The 17407-nt window shown below is 41.9% G+C and overlaps 1 protein-coding gene across 2 annotated transcripts in view; it reads left to right on the top strand.

Annotated features, from left to right (window-relative positions):
• Positions 1-255: 255 nt before the first annotated feature.
• Positions 256-17407, top strand: part of lamb2 (laminin, beta 2 (laminin S)) — a 31831-nt gene continuing 14679 nt past the window's right edge. For both annotated transcript variants that reach the window (XM_037240479.1, XM_037240471.1), the window contains exons 1-8: positions 256-484; positions 692-744; positions 11177-11346; positions 12018-12153; positions 15174-15247; positions 15331-15519; positions 15721-15784; positions 17123-17325. In XM_037240479.1, the coding sequence (XP_037096374.1) occupies positions 480-484; positions 692-744; positions 11177-11346; positions 12018-12153; positions 15174-15247; positions 15331-15519; positions 15721-15784; positions 17123-17325 (894 nt within the window). In that variant the 5' untranslated portion in view covers positions 256-479. The remainder of the gene's footprint in view (positions 485-691; positions 745-11176; positions 11347-12017; positions 12154-15173; positions 15248-15330; positions 15520-15720; positions 15785-17122; positions 17326-17407) is intronic.

The following is a 17407-nucleotide window of genomic DNA, read 5'->3' as shown; positions in this document are numbered from 1 at the left end:
ATGGCATTTGTGATGTGCTAACAGCATTTGAACCTTTTTGACAGATTCTCCTGATAAATAGCAATAGGAGTACTTTACAACACACAGAAAAAGTCATTGTAGCACAAAACCTTGTGTGTGTGTGTATAGATTTATTTATTTATTTATTTATTTATAGCACCACATACATACATGTACACACATACACACTGCCGCAGCGTGTATTTTTGCCACCTCTCGTACTTCTAATCGTGTGGGTGCTTTAACCCCCACTGCCCCACGACCGCCCGTGTGTCTCCTCCCTCTGTCTGCGCTATGTTCTTTTCCAGTAGGACACCAACAAGGGTTTTCCACACGCAGGAGCACCGAACTTTCGCTCCGACCGTAGCAAAGACACGCAAGCCCCCCTTGTCGTGTCCCGCAGCTTCTCAGCAAGTTGACCCAAAGGACGAGCGGTGGGTTCGGACACCGAGACTGGAGAGTACATCTGAGCGGAACCAATGCGGTGAGTTGTTAGACTCCCTGCGGCATTTAAGACCGTGCGTAACTGGAAGGATTCGGCAAATATCAAAAATCGGAGGATATTATTTAAAGGTATTCAATTAAAGATTGTGCGTGCTCCGGTTAATACATGTATTTTAAGTCATGTGTAAAAGTATTCCAAAGTAGGCATGTGGTGCGGATGATGAAGTTTGCCAACTTTTTCCTGCAGGTTGTCCGTGTGCGGCTGCGAGATGCAAGCGTCACTGTTGGTGCTGGTGTGCGGTGAGTGCACTCGACACCCGCACCTTTTGAAGTCCATCCATGAGTTTTGATCCTTAAGAAATCCTCAGAAGTGATCCGGTGGTGGGCTTGTCGAGGCATTAATGATTGCCTTTAGGTCACTGAAGGGGCAACACATGAGCTATTTGATGTTGGCTGCACAAAAACAAGTCGAATATGCCAAACAAATCAGATCATTTCGCATCGGAGCGACATTTATTTTATCTTTGGGCAGCTGGGCAGCCTTGAGCTAAGTACATCTGCCTCACTGTCAGGAGATCAGGGTTGGAACATTTGCATGGACCCTCCACGTTACTAAAACATTCAAATTGGGTTCATTTCAGACTTAACTCAATTGGTCATGGGTGTGAATGTGATTTGAACAGTTGCTTGCAATTTGACTGGTAGCCAGTCTTGGGCAAGTGGCAGGATACGCCTTGGACTCACGAGTTGGCAGTATTGGTGTTCATGACCATTAATGAGAGATGTTTCAAAGAAATGTGTTGCAAGTGAAACATGTGAACTATATTCAGCATTCAGTTTCTCGCAATCATTTGTTCATGTGCACTGACCCGCCAAAGCATGACTATTTGCACATCGTATCTAATACAAGAGCTGTATCAAATATTTTGCCTTTGCAAGAATAGTGAAGAGCAAATTTTCCTTTTTGTTCATTGTAAATATCAAGTTACGTGTTCTTGAAGTATTTTAATGACTGCGGGGTTGAATTTGATTCAAAAGTCCTCTGTGGGTGGCGTGCCTTCCATTTATGGTCCTCTTAAAGCAGCCCAGCTGAATCCGCAAACACTCCCGCTGACACCTACAAGACACCGTATTTCCGTCCCAAGATGTTGCCCATGTAAAGGCTGAAAATATCAATATCACGTCAACCCAGAAAATAAGAAACTAGCGGAAAATTACAGTTCATCGTTGGGGTAAAAAGAATATTGACAAATTTTGAGGCAATATGAGTTTTTCAAGTGACTTTTACGAATTTAAGAATCTTATGCATACATTAAGTCTATTTCACTTTTGTTTCCTGTGACCTGGTGCTAGCATTCAACCTACCAGAATGTACATTGCCAGAATTCATGAAGTGTTATGAATATAGCTGATATTTTATTATTAATATTGCTCATTTTTCCGTCAGTGTTCATGTTCCATAACGCTCTTGGCCATCATCTAAGTATTTTCTTGCTAATTGATTTGTGATACAGCGGAAGTCATGAGTGGTTTGGAATGTGGCTTGTGACCAAAGAGCCCCATGTTCGATTGCCCCCCAATTAGCATCAGGATGTGGGCATTTGCAACAAATCCACCGTTGAGGTGTCCTTGAGCAACAATTGCAGGGTTCAAAGTTTAGATTGAAATCCTTCATCACTTGTGAAAGTTGCAAGGAAAAATGGATTAGGAAATGGTGGTGTATAATTTGAACCAGCAGCGAGTTAAACATCCCACACGGTTGTAAGACCCATTGACAGACAGGTGGCCATGGAGACTTGCAACGCCTTTCGGGACAAGGTGGAAGGCCAAGGGTCATTTCCCAACCCTCAGGGTCAGAGACGTTAATTAGTGTGTAACCTTGTGTGTGCATGTTGCCTTGTGTGTTTGTGTGTGTCAATGAGACAAAACAAACTCGGAGTCTTTCTTTTCACTTTTCCCTCCCTGCCCTTGTATTTCCCTGGGATGAGTGCATTAAATGTATTAATGTTTGTGGGAATGAGTGAGTAAGTTTCTGTACATGCATGTGAACTTGAGGGAAAGCAAATTCTCAAATTCACCTTTTTGTTCTCGTTTGTGTGAAGGACAGTTCCCTATTCTCCCTATTGTGTGCGTGTGTGTGTGTGTGTGTACGTGCACGTGCGTGCATGTGTGTGTGTGTGAAAAAACATCAAAGTGGATTTTGAGGCAAAGCAAATCCTCTGTAATTCAACTTTTCCAGCATGTCAATGTGTAAGAGCATGGGGTTCTCAGCTTCTTGTGTGTGTGTGTGTGTGTGTGTGTGTGTGTGTGTGTGTGTGTGTGTGTGTGTGTGTGTGTGTGTGTGTGTGTGTGTGTGTGTGTGTGTGTGTGTGTGTGTGTGTGTGTGTGTGTGTGTGTGTGTGTGTGTGTGTGTGTGTGTGTGTGTGTGCGTGTGCGTGTGCGTGCACGCGTGTGCACGCGTGCAAAACACTCGCAGGTGAAGGTGGTTTTTAGGCAATGTGCGTTTGGGAGTGTGTCTCAGAGGCCTTTTGTAAGCGACAGCCTCCGGAAATGTCTCAGTATCAGAACAATGGTGCAGCAAAGCCCACGAAGCAGCAGCAATGGAGATAGCAAAAGAGAGAGAAAGGCAGGGAAAGTAGAGCAGCAGGAATGGCTTGGATAGAATCAGAAACAAAGAACAAGGGGGGTGGGCCTTAAAGGTGGGGGCAAAAGGGAGGGCAGAGAGAAGGAACAGGTTGCTTTATATGAAAGGGCCGGTGAGTTGGTTTTTGTTGGCAGGAGCTTTTCTGTCTGAAAAGTGGAGGTGGAGATAAAGGTGGGGGAGGATGAAATGAGAAATGGATCTGGTCTCATTAAAAAAACAAAGGATGAATTGAATGATTACTAATGTCCTACTCAGGATCCAACTGTTTGACCTAACCTGGAGAATATTTCACTTGTGACAAAGTGTTAGAGAACTTAAACAAGCAGATGTTACTTTTAGAATGGCTTGACCGGACTGTTAGATTTTGACCATTATATCGTTTGTAATATGTGTCTTTACACAATCACAAAACTCATCATAAAGTATATTTACATTTTTACCTGTCTTCTATGTGTAGAAATATGCAAACAAACTAATTCAACTCACACGTAGATTTACACTGAATTGCTCGATGTTGGATTATTACTGCTTTAGCTATAGCCTGTGTGTCTATTCATGTGCATGTGTCAGGATTTTATGCAATCCAAAATATTTTATTCATTTTTGTCTTCTCAGTATTGGTATCACAAAAAAAAGTGACAACTTTTACTTTAACTCATCACATTCTGGTCTTTTTCCTCTTGGAAGAGTCTCAATGTTATTCCCACCATCTGTGCCCCTTGACATTTTACTTTCCGAGTCTTTTATTTTTGCTGCGAAGCCAGTCGCTAATACTAATGACAGGCTGTGTAAAATAGCCCTTTCAAGCACCTTGAGAGGTTGAGACTTCTAATTTTGTAATCTCAGACAAGGTATAATTGCAGTGCGATACTGTAGGAGGTATAATTGAAGTGCGATACTGTAGTGAGGCAAATGGATCACGTACACATTCATGCAGACGCACGCACGCACACACACGCACACACACACACACACACACACCCTGGACTACGCTTGTAAACAACAGAAAATGTTTCAATTGTGAGGAAGATGTGCTAACTGCTGATATGCTGCTGTCTAATAAATTGTAGATGTGAAAATATTATGCCCCAATATGAACTCCTGTTGAATGATGGCAAAAAGGCTTTTGTGGCCAAATTGTGCAGCTGTGAACAATTATTTTTGTCCAACATCCTACTAAAGTCTAGTAAAAGAAACTTTGAATGAAACAGCTTTACAAACATGTCGGTTTTCACTGATTGTGATGGGTCAAAATTGACTTTGACATTAAAATTTGATGAGGTCAGTATTGTTTTACCTTGGTATGTGTATGACGCAATGTAAGAATACATAAAAAATAACGGCCCTGTTTGACTTCTTTGGTAGGAGTGTGTGTACCATGAAGGACATTTTAACCATTAAGAATAATTAATGTAAATAATTATGCTACATTGTTGTTATTGTTTTTTTAGTCTACATAAAAATGACTTCCCAACCAACACAGACTGCAAATAAATATCGACAAGTTCCTTATGTACTGACGGTTTTCTCTGAGCTTTCTCCTCTCAGCAGCACCACATTTTGGTTATCAGGGCTCTAATTAGCACGGACAGTGAACCAAACCTACAAGCGCTGTTGAGCGAAAAGCTGAAGTCAACATCTGCTGGCCATGTGTGCCTTGTCATCTGCTCTATTTAGTCTGTGGTCAGTAGTTGGTCCTTTTGAGATATGATCATCCTAATCACTTTTCTCTCATGGCCGTTAATGCTCTTAATAAGCACCCTTTTTACCACGTTGGTCTATTTCCGTATACAGTGCATGTGGGCTCGCCATAAAAACGGTGGCGTCCTAATTTTTGTGCCGGCGGTGTAGTTTACCGTGTTTGGGATTTTGGGAAACCGCACTACGCCATGATGGCTGTTAGGGCGGACTGAGGGTATTTTCTTTTACACGCCCTCGCCACACCTGGCAACTTGTTGAAGAAAAAGTAGACTAGAATTTAGACCCGGTCGGGGTTGGTCTAAGTTGTTGTTCAGGTGGTCTAAGGTGATTTTGGTGAATTTGATCCAGGTGCAGGCAGACAGATTCTGAGCTCCACTAATATGTTTGTTGGATGTCACTGTACTGCATTCATAAATATGACAACCGCATGCATCAAACCCTCTCATATTTATTAACACCCCCCCACACACACTTGGTCAAGGCAAAGAAATAAACTTTAAACCATGTCTTTCTGTAAAACGGTGGTTGAAGTAAAACTTGAACTCATTGCACTGGACCTTCAGGTTCCACTGTTGTCAAGCATGCTATCCAAGTGTTCTTGGCCTGGCATGGACTATTGTTCCTCTCAGCTGTTGGTTAGCATGACAGTCTGGAAGTCTAACAGTCTCTCGGTGATTAGGCCCAGATGCTGCCATTACACACTGAGTTAGATTAGCAGGCAGATGGAGACAGCTGGAAGATGCAAAGCAGATTCCTGTGTCATGGGCCAGACATCTGAACAGAGACGCGTGTTGTATCATCCGCAACAGGTGGGCGGAGGAGTGTCGCGGCTCTGAATGAACGTCACCATTAACCCTGCTTTCTTTGGCCTTCCCACAACTGCATGCAGCTAGGCATTTGTTTCAAAAACGTTCACACTAGCGCCCACATTTCTAACTCTCTCCTAGTCTTTTCTCATGTAGAATTGTTAAGTCAATAATAGGTTATCGTGCACGTTGAAGGGCATCTTTCTGCGATAGAGGAGACGAAAGGTCCAGAAGATGAACATTTTTGATGCCAATCATGCCTGCCTCAATTGCACCTTCCAATGCAGTTACAAGATGAGGCAGCGGCGCCAACTTGTGGCTCAGCGGTTAGTGCTCCGTGCTTCCAAGCCGATGTCACCGGGGCCGCGGACACGATCCCCAAGTGGAGTGATGATTTTGTTTCCGCAATGTCAGGCACGGCAAACTCAGGTTTGCACTTCAACTGCCCTGATTTTGATGCAAATGAGGGACACGGCGCAAATTGGCTCGGAAAGGTCAATTTCCCGGACGTTCCAGCCCACAGTGGCGCTCAAAGATACCGAAAGAAAGACAACTCCACCCATGCGCACAGGTAGTTTTGCCTCCGGAACAAAAATAGGGCCCTATGCCTGCGACCCCCATGACGAAAACGGTTTCAGAAGAACAGAACAGGAGCGTCATGTGTCCTTTTGAAGGTCAATGGGCTTGTCACCGTTTATATACCTTAGGGTCCATAGTATGCATGTCTTCGTATTTCTTTTTTCCTACGTGGCTTTTATGAGAAAAATTGGCAAAGAAAACTGCACACAAGCCAGTGTGAGATGACCCTTTTTCCAGTTTGTAGTCTACCTACGTACTGTCAGTGCCCAATTGGTATGGATCCCAATACTTTACTCACCGTCTTATGCAATGATGACGGAAGGATGACAGAAATGAGGGACGTAAACAGCAAGGCAAAAAGGAGGAGTGTGAACGGCAGGAAGAGATATCCCATGCCGGCGGGATCGTGATGAGGAGGAGGAGGAGGAAGGAAAGCAGCTGGTTGTTTGGTTGGGAGTCAGTCATCCTTCAGCTAAGTGCTGAGCAAAGAGGAGATAGAGGCAGCGAGCATGTCTCTTAATTAGCCGGGAGGATGTTGACTTTTCTCTTCTACCCGATGGCAAGGGCTGCAGCGAGAAGATAAATAGTGATGTTTTTCTGTTCGCTGCCATTATTTACCTTCATTAGTTGTCCACCCAGTGATAGCCCCGCCTTTTGGTTCGGCCATTGTTTGCTTGATGTGGCAACAGTTTGTCTTTTCCCTTCCCTGGTTAGACCAGACCTGTCACAATGTGTCATGATGATGCCACATCCTCTCCGCCAACAGCTTTCATCCTTTTGCTAACCTTGCCTTCTCTTGTGAATGAATTACAGTGATACACACTGTAGCTCTGTAGTTATTTCATCCAGACAGACTGAAAATGGAACAAAAAATGGAGTGCATCTGCAACAATGGGAGTTTTTCTCCCTTCATCCAGAGCTCACTCATATTGTACTGGAGAGAGGGCCTGGCTATCATGCAATCTTTGTCCGTAGTAGTTGGAGGTCACTGTGTCTTGGAAATGGATTTAACACGCTTGTTTAAAGAAACGTTATGCCCCACAATGATTAGAACCCTTGAAGTTAAATATTGAAAATTAGTCCGCAGCAGTGTGACAATGTATTTCCTGCTCATTGGGGCTAATTGACATCAGTGGCAAGTGAGCTTAGAGCCTCTCGTACAGACACAGCGGCTCCTTGCTCAGCTGTCACCCAACATTCCTCCGTGCCTTCTCTTTCCATGTATGGGTGCAGAGGGGGGAGGAAAGATAAAGTGCGCTCTTAAATCCAAAGTACTTCCCTGTGACCTTTCATTTCCAATTTTCACACTCACAGTGACACCAAACGAAACCTTCAAATCGTTCTTCTTCTATGTGCTTCATGATTATTTGCTGTTCTGAGTTGTTTTGAAAGCAGAGTGGGACATGACTAAACGGTCGCTCATTTTCTGCTCATATTTCTGCATGATGTCATGCCATCTCAATTTTGAGAGTGTTTGAAAACGGAGGGGACGATTAAAAAAATGACTTTGTGCAAAAAAAAAAAAACCCTAGTGCTACAAAGTTATAAAGGTATGAACATATTCAAATTCATGCTACATTTGACAATTATTCTGCTCAGTAACGCCTGCTCTAAATGTTTCTTTCTTATTCTTCTTTGTTTGGAAATTAATGCAGTTTCAATTTAAATTATACCTATTATTTTGTTTGTTATAACAAGTATAATACATTAACTTACTGCAACAACAACATGCTGCGTTTAAAGGGATTTAAAACCATTTAATTTAGTAAGTTTAAAATAAATATTTCTTGGTCAGGTTGTAACTGTGGAAACAAATGCCCTTTGTGTTTTTACATACAAAGACAATTTTGATACTGAAAAGGAAAATAAACAACAGTGTTAATAACAATAATAGAAATGTTGCATTTAGTACAACAATATGTTCATCCTACTACTGGTAAACATTGCCTAATTAACATATCAGTGCATTCTATTTACCATTTAGTTGGGGCTAACTGCTAATTCATTACAGGACTTTTTCCTGTAAAAAAGTGAGTTTTACCATTCTGCGTACGGTATATTTTCCTCATCGGGAGACGTGAATACTGTAAAGTCTTACACAATCACACACAGAAACGTACACAGATAAATGTGACAAGATACAGTTGGTCTGCTTCACTTCCACAAACTCCCAGCTCCTACACGCACACGCACGTGCACACTCTTGATCGTGTATCAGTTTGCAGAACAGATGTTAACTGACTTCCGAAGTGTCAGATAAAAGCTAAGTGGACTACCGCACCTCGGCTGCCTTTGTATCACTCACTGTTTTTGTTGGTAATGACTTCAATGAAGGAGGTTCTGTGCCATTTGTAAATCTTTTCCGCAGAATTACACATCACACTTGTAACTTTAACAGAGCTTTGTGAGAGGGCGGAACCTGCTCTCAGGAAGGAAAGAGAGTTGACCCATTCCAACTCCCAAATTAGATTGCACCTTCTCAGTTGGATGGGTTTCTACAATTCATTTTAGGACGGTATGTTGGAGTGACTATCAAATGGCATTGAAGATTTTAAAATCAGTTGGATCATTAGGTCTCCCTCCATGGGTACATTGTCATTGAATTCGTGTCAATATCTTACCTGCTTACATATGTATCTCCAAAGGCTGATTTCACTTATTGTAGTTAATGAGTGGTACAAACCCCTGCAAGAGTCTAAGAGTAATCTTTGGGTCAAGTAAGCAAGTAGTGAACAAGAACTGTTGTGGTGTTTTGTGCGTGGGAAAATACTGCATGCAGGTCAAGTAACAATACTGATGTGAGATAGCGTGCTGTCGAGGAAGACCCCCAAACTCTTAACCTGGGGGAACTGATAGTGTTTGATAGTTGAGTTAAAGTGGATTTGCCACTGGCATTTCCCCCCACTGGTGAGCATGAGAAAGTATTGAATGATTTTGGATCAACAATCAGAGAGGGAGGTGAGTATTGGTGAACAATAGAATTGGCTGTCTTTCAGGTTGGTGTTGAATATGTGTCAATGGGAAGGAAATGAGCAGATGGTGAACAAAAGCAGCCTTAGAACACAACCCTCAGGAACAGATTTGGTACCAGATTCTTATGAAATATTTTGGATCAACTCAAACAAAGAAAACTTAATCTGAGAGAATTGATTGGTGAATCAGAGTTGGGAATTTAGTAGCCAAGAACCCCGTATATAAGACAACTCGAACGACTAGTATGAGTCTCCATCATTTCCAATGCTTTAATTCTAATATTGTCTTATCTATTTTAATTGCTTACACAATCCTGCCTTTGCTCTTATGCATTTGTCGCCCACTTGGTGGCCACTAACACAGGTCCAATACTCAACTCGAGACTAAGTGTGTTTGCTTGTCCGTGTGAAAGCTTTCTCAGCTCACTTCCCACTCATCTCTCTTTCCGCGCCAGTGTCGCTGTGTGATAATTTACCATCTGAGTAAATCCTCTAGGCTCTCCATCTAGTGTTACTTTAATAATGTCAGCTTTAAATAGTCCTTAACGATCACAATTGTACTGCTTGTAAAATTGTAGGTAAGAAAGCGGGGCACATCTGCCAATCAGTCCCACGACCACGTCCACTATGTTTCCATTGCTGTTTGGAGGAACAGTCAGTTCTATTCAATCGATCAGTCACTGATTATTGGGTTATTGTGCTCATTCCTAGTCCAGAACACATGAACTTCATTTTTTTTAAACATTCCATCTGTCTAAGTGACTACTAACACAATTTAGACATGGAGGTCTGTCCTCTACCTCGTGCCAATTTTGGTTCAATTTTGTCCCTTTGAAAATAAATTATTGATGCAAAACCTACTTTGTAAAAATCAAATTTTTGCCATAAATCAAACAAATGCAGTCATAGATGTATTAGTTTCTCTTAGTGCTATTTGATCCCTTGTAGAGCCACTGTAACATATTTCCATTCAGAATGGACACACAATGGAGCGAGGATTAGAACCAGCTGCTGCTGTTAAATTGCTGAAGATTTGACAGGAAGACCCATGGGTCTCCACTCTCCTTAAAAACAAATTTCCCTTATCTCATCATGCAGACAAACCAGCAGCATTGAGAAAGAAAAAAAAAAACATTTGCAACAGAATGTCAGACGGAATGTGAGGCACCTGCTGCCGGTTGTCATGAAAGTCTTAAAGGTTTTATTTTAACTCCCATGCATAGCACAACGATGCAGTCACTGCCTCCGGTAGTGTGTCGCACCATCGCTTCCCTTCTCCAACGTAAAAATAGACCCAAACATGTGTTACCTGCAGAATCGAAAAAGGAGCTAAAGCTGCTTTTGGATGCAGAATCGATGTCATCAAATCCTTATCGGTGTTGGAGGTAGCATGATACAAAAGTAATGCATCAATAAAAATCACATTTTGTAACTCAGTCATGTAATGTGTAACACAGTAAATGTCTTTTTACTCTAAGCATACATTTTGGAAATAAATTATCCAACACTGATCCTACATTATCACAAAGAATGGTCAGGTTTAATATCCGCGTCTACACATGTTAAAGCGAAATGTGTAATGTGGATTGCAATTTGAACATTTGCATAATAACAAAAAAATATGTCAATCCATTTATTTTCTATACCTTTGATCCTGTTCATGATCAGTGATCTGGATCTTATCCCAGCTGACTTTGGGGCAGAGGCAAACAACACCCTGGACTGGTTGCTAGTCAATCTCAGAGCACTTATCGAGACCAAAATCAGACGAGGGTACTGCCACACCATCAGTGACTATAATAAATAGTATGTTCATTCAAATTGGACAAAATTTAACAGTTATGACTAACATATTTCTATTAAAATGTTGAGAGTTTTTGTGGGAGTTTTTGTATATAGATTGTCACCAAAGAAGGGAAAAAAAGTCGGCAGTATTAAAAAGGTAGATTGTGCAGCTATCTAGCAATCAGGTTCTGCTTCCTGGTCCCTGTGATTCATTTCCTTTTTTCCTCCCTCTCGGCTACCTAAAGTCTTAACTGCAGCCACCGGCCAGGAGCCTGACCACAACCACGGCTGTGCCCATGGCAGCTGTTACCCGGCAACAGGGGACCTACTGGTCGGACGAGAGAAGAACCTGAAGGCCTCGTCCACGTGCGGCATGAGGAGAAAGGATCCCTACTGCATCGTCAGTCACCTGCAGGTGGGTTTGGGACTGCGACTGTGTCTGGAATTGACATTTCATAAATATTTTTGTCATATTACGCACTCTCCTGTGTATAACCAGGGGTGGAGCTACTCTTGTGCCCAAAGCCTTGGCTTCCCCCATTCCAAGGGAAACATTTTGATATCCAGGATTTTTTTCCTGCAATGTTCACATGTACTATTCTTAGAACCATTTATACCACATTTCTTGTGCTATTAACTGCTGATGAATCAGCGAATCAGTCCATGAGACAGAAGTACACAATGTAAACAAAAACAAAGCCACTGCAAAGAAAATGGGATGCTCTAGAGAATTAACATAAAGTTGTTCCTGCTTGATTGAGTGTAATGGATATTGTTCTAGATATGAGTAAATTATATTTCATGAAACCCTGACTGTGGTTGGTATGAGAAAAAATGGCCACCCAACTGAAAAATATCTTGCTCCGCCCCTGTGTACTATAAACATTTAAGCACATTCTCACTCACTTGGTTGAGCAAACTTTAAACTTTGAGGCAGGCATGTGTACCACTAATTGTGTTACTTTTCTATATTTGAAATGAATATTATGTCTTTCACAATTTCACCCTCACAGTGGCTTCCTCATTGACCCCAAAGTCTCTCACCCTTTGACCAGACAACCCTAACGTCTTGTTTCACCAATGTAGGAGGAGAAGAAATGTTTCGACTGTGACTCTCGGAGGCCTTACGACCCTGTCTACAACATTATCAATCACCGCATAGACAACGTAATCACCACCTTTAAGCCTCATCGCAAGAAATCATGGTGGCAGTCAGAAAATGGTAAGAAAAGATCTGCACTGATACATGTTTCACACGCCGTGTCACTGCAGTAGGTCACTTGGGCCAGAATAGAACAGCCGAAAAATTGTGGATATTTTTAGCCACAGATGCTTCACGTCTCCATGACAACATTGTGATCTCTCCATGACTATAGTGGTTCCACTCACTGACTTAAAAGGTCACTTACTCTGTTAATATGCATACTTTCAGGATTTAGGGGGTTGGGTAATCCTCTATGTGCACATTTTCCATTAAAACTGAATATGTCGATTAAAATGGAATCCCTTCCCTCCTTCTCTTCACCTTTCACCCTCTGTATCACACCCTTCCTTTTCCGACTTTTCCTTTCCTGCGCTCGTCAGCTGTTGATGAGAAGCTCATTATAATTCATTTTCCATTGTAGACTGCTGGGAGAATGATCTTAAGTGCGCTAAGCAGTGGAAAGACTGGAAAGAATGACTTAGTAATTTATAATAGTGGGGATATTTTTACATCTAGCAATTTTAACATAAATCAGTAGTTTGGGCTCAAAGTAACAATGATGATGGCAGTATAAAGAGGCTAGACAGGTCTTCTCCTAGGACCACTTGAGTACTCCTTGGGCATATTCTAACAATAATTCAACAGTCACGGGACATTGTGATTTCCGTGAAATGTTGGAGTGATCATTTGACAGGCACAACCAATTTTATATTCCAGAAACCTGCTTCAAGAGGGAGAAGCATGTTCTCAGACCCTATGAATTACCGTATTTTCCGCCCTAAAAGGCGCACCGGGTTATAAGGCGCACCTTCAATGAACGGCCCATTTTAAAACTTTGTCCATATATAAGGCGCACCGGCTTATAAGGCGCATAAAATAGAAGCTATACTGCATCAAACTGAGGTTGACTAGGGTTGCGGTATGCATCCACTAGCCAATAACCAACGAGCCCTCTATAAACAATCGCGTTTCTCAAACGATCTCCTATAAAATGATCAGAACTGACTAAAGTTCGATCTAACGCATTGGTACTACTTACCTATGTTTCCCTTCCATATCGATCCGTAGATTTACTCGAAACATTAACAGAGCAGCCTATTTTGACATGAAATAGCCTGGTACGTATAGCAGCTATCGCAATAGCATTAGCCATCCGCAAAGTCTCACGAGCCTCAGCGAAGTGTAAACAATCGCGTTTCTCAAACGATCTCCTATAAAATGATCGGGACTGACTAAAGTTCGATCCAACGCATTGGTACTACTTACCTATGTTTCCCTTCCATATCGATCCGTAGATTTACTCGAAACATTAACAGAGCAGCCTATTTTGACATGAAATAGCCTGGTACGTATAGCAGCTATCGCAATAGCATTAGCCATCCGCAAAGTCTCACGAGCCTCACCTCGCAATCTCCCATGAGCCTCAGCAAAGTGTAAACAATCGCGTTTCTCAAACGATCTCCTATAAAATGATCGGAACTGACTAAAGTTCGATCCAACGCATTGGTACTACTTACCTATGTTTCCCTTCCATATCGATCCGTAGATTTACTCGAAACATTAACAGAGCAGCCTATTTTGACATGAAATAGCCTGGTACGTATAGCAGCTATCGCAATAGCATTAGCCATCCGCAAAGTCTCACGAGCCTCACCTCGCAATCTCCCATGAGCCTCAGCAAAGTGTAAACAATCGCGTTTCTCAAACGATCTCCTATAAAATGATCGGAACTGACTAAAGTTCGATCTAACGCATTGGTACTACTTACCTATGTTTCCCTTCCATATCGATCCGTAGATTTACTCGAAACATTAACAGAGCAGCCTATTTTGACATGAAATAGCCTGGTACGTATAGCAGCTATCGCAATAGCATTAGCCATCCGCAAAGTCTCACGAGCCTCACCTCGCAATCTCCCATGAGCCTCAGCAAAGTGTAAACAATCGCGTTTCTCAAACGATCTCCTATAAAATGATCGGAACTGACTAAAGTTCGATCCAACGCATTTGTACTACTTACCTATGTTTCCCTTCCATATCGATCCGTAGATTTACTCGAAACATTAACAGAGCAGCCTATTTTGACATGAAATAGCCTGGTACGTATAGCAGCTATCGCAATAGCATTAGCCATCCGCAAAGTCTCACGAGCCTCACCTCGCAATCTCCCATGAGCCTCAGCAAAGTGTAAACAATCGCGTTTCTCAAACGATCTCCTATAAAATGATCGGAACTGACTAAAGTTCGATCCAACGCATTTGTACTACTTACCTATGTTTCCCTTCCATATCGATCCGTAGATTTACTCGAAACATTAACAGAGCAGCCTATTTTGACATGAAATAGCCTGGTACGTATAGCAGCTATCGCAATAGCATTAGCCATCCGCAAAGTCTCACGAGCCTCACCTCGCAATCTCCCATGAGCCTCAGCAAAGTGTAAACAATCGCGTTTCTCAAACGATCTCCTATAAAATGATCGGAACTGACTAAAGTTCGATCTAACGCATTGGTACTACTTACCTATGTTTCCCTTCCATATCGATCCGTAGATTTACTCGAAACATTAACAGAGCAGCCTATTTTGACAGGAAATAGCCTCGCGGGTACAACAGCTATTCGGTGACGCCCCCTGACTACAGTTGCCGTAATGCTGGGAAGCGATGCGACCTTGTAATTTATTAGTCGTACTAAAACGTACTGAAACATTTTGGCAGAGCACTGTGTACAACCAGTATGGATCAACAAATTCATCAGTTGATCCATATATAAGGCGCACTGGCCTATAAGGCGCACTGTCGGCTTTTGAGAAAATTTTAGGTTTTTAGGTGCGCCTTTTAGGGCGGAAAATACGGTACATCGTGGATATTTTGAGGCTTTTCCCCCAAGTGTAAAAAAATCATCTTGTGACAGGATATCCTTATAAGCAGGAACAATCAGTTAACAGTTACAATGATTTTCACAAAAACAAATACTGTAGTGTGAGTACAATCTGTGTGTAAATACATAAATGTGACCCTTGTGCTTCACTGTGCTGTAGGAAAGTCAAATGTGTATCTCCAACTGGACTTGGAGGCAGAGTTTCATTTCACTCACCTCATTATGACTTTCAAGGTAACTTTTACATTATTTGCTCCCCTGAAAAAAAAAAAAAAAATCAACAAATTGCTCATGATTGTCTTTTTTTTTCCTGACAGACATTCCGTCCAGCAGCCATGCTGATTGAGAGATCGGCTGATTTTGGTCGCACATGGAAGATCTATCGTTACTTTTCCCATGACTGTGCCGCCAACTTCCCTGGTGTAACCCAGGGTCCTCTGCACACCATCAACGATGTCATCTGCGAATCGCGTTATTCCGACATAGAGCCGTCCACAGAGGGAGAGGTGAGTGAGAAATTACGTCAAGTTTCATTTGTTATAGTTTTAGTTGGGATTTGTTGATAATCCGATGCCAGTGTTCTCATAAAATAAATTTTCTGAACTGAAAAGCTGACTATCAAAGTACCTTCGTGTATTTATTGTATTATTGTATGATTGTTTCAAAGTTCCGGAATAATCTTGCATTAAATGTTTGTCCTGGTCTAGGTCATCTACAGAGTGTTGGATCCAGCCATCAGGATTGAAGATCCATACAGCCCAAACATCCAGAGTATTTACCCATTATTCCCATTTTTACCTCACAAAAATAAACATTTTTTATATTTCATATTTCTATTAAGCACCTTTAACTGGTTACTGTATTCTAACTTGCCTCATTAAACGTTGCTAGACTTCTTATTATTTGTGTCAGTGCAGGAACCCTATGGATTTTAATGGCCAAAATGTATTTGAAGTTCAACACTCCTTTTTCACCTCGGCATGTTCAACACCTTTAAACGCCGACATGTTCAGGCCTGCTGCGGACTCTGCTCAGTCTTCATTGAAACTCTTATCCTATTGGGTTCACAGGCCAAAATATACTCTATGGGCTGCTTTCAGATGGTGTCTACGTACCCTATTAGTGGTATTTTATCTTTTTCAAATTAGTCATCGTTCTATGTCAAAGCAAGAACTGTCTGACACAAAATCGTAGATTGTGACAGATACTGTGACAGTCTCTTAGCTGCTCATTTTCTCCCTCTTCCTGATAATGTCTATGGAAAGGAATTATGAAAAATATCTGATCCCAGATAGTTGGTTGGATAAACACATTTTAAAATATTGTTTTTTTTCTTGCCATGAACACAAAGTAGATCTTTTGACCCATCTGCACCACACAGTTGCTGTTCTTCCTGGCTGGCTCTGTGCACAAATGAGGAAGAGAAGCTTTTTGTGCCCCACAAAAATTGCATGTTGTCTGCAACATGGGGGTTGACGACATTCAATTTCAATGCATTGGCTGCGTTTGTCTTTTTGTACAATATTTAGCTATAAATAAGTGACCCAAGTGATGACAACTGACCTCAATATATAGCTGAATATTTACTCACTCTGCAGGTTAGTGCATGCATCACTTTGCAGCCAGCATTGCTCAAGGCCTCTCGTCAAAAGGACAGAAGGACTGTCCTATTTCAGTTAGATCACCAAAATGTACAGAGCAAGTTCTGTATTTTCATCATATTTCATCTTTTTTTTTTTTGCATCCTATTCAGACCCCAAAAAGGCTGTTTTTGTTTATATACTTTGACCAGACCTATTGCTGACACTGTGAAGACCATTTCACACATCATTTGAGATTTCAAGTCATTTCTCGCACACGGACTAACAGGTTCAAAGACCAGATAATTAACTTTTCGTCCGAATGCTACACACTCAAGCCCGTCATGCTCTGTTTGCCCTGACCTCCTCTCAGCGGGCTGCGGGGGTTTGTTGTGCGCTCACTCATGTGTGCGTGCGTGTTATCTGCCAGTAGGGCCTTTTATGGCTTGTTTGTCGCCACCTTTGCAAACACTGATCATCCAGTCAATTTTAACAATAACGATCGCTCCTTCTCATTTTTGCTCAACAGACCAACTGAAAATCACCAACTTGAGGGTAAACTTCACTAAACTTCACACGCTGGGCGACAACCTGCTGGATCCCAGACCTGAAATCAAAGAAAAGTATTACTACGCCATCTATGAGCTGGTTGTGCGTGGAAACTGCTTTTGCTACGGCCACGCCTCTGAGTGTGCCCCAATCAATGGCGTCAGGGATGATATAGAAGGAATGGTGCGCATGACCCGAACAAATGGATTTGTTTTTGCTGTCTATAATCTACAGAATGCCTTGTAACGCTCCCTCGTCGGTTGTT

This window comes from Syngnathus acus, chromosome 2 (genome assembly GCF_901709675.1).
Source record: "Syngnathus acus chromosome 2, fSynAcu1.2, whole genome shotgun sequence".
In the NCBI taxonomy this organism is placed as follows: Eukaryota; Metazoa; Chordata; class Actinopteri; order Syngnathiformes; family Syngnathidae; genus Syngnathus; species Syngnathus acus.
The sequence above is the reverse complement of the archived record's forward strand: the minus strand, read 5'-3'. Positions and strand labels throughout refer to the sequence as shown.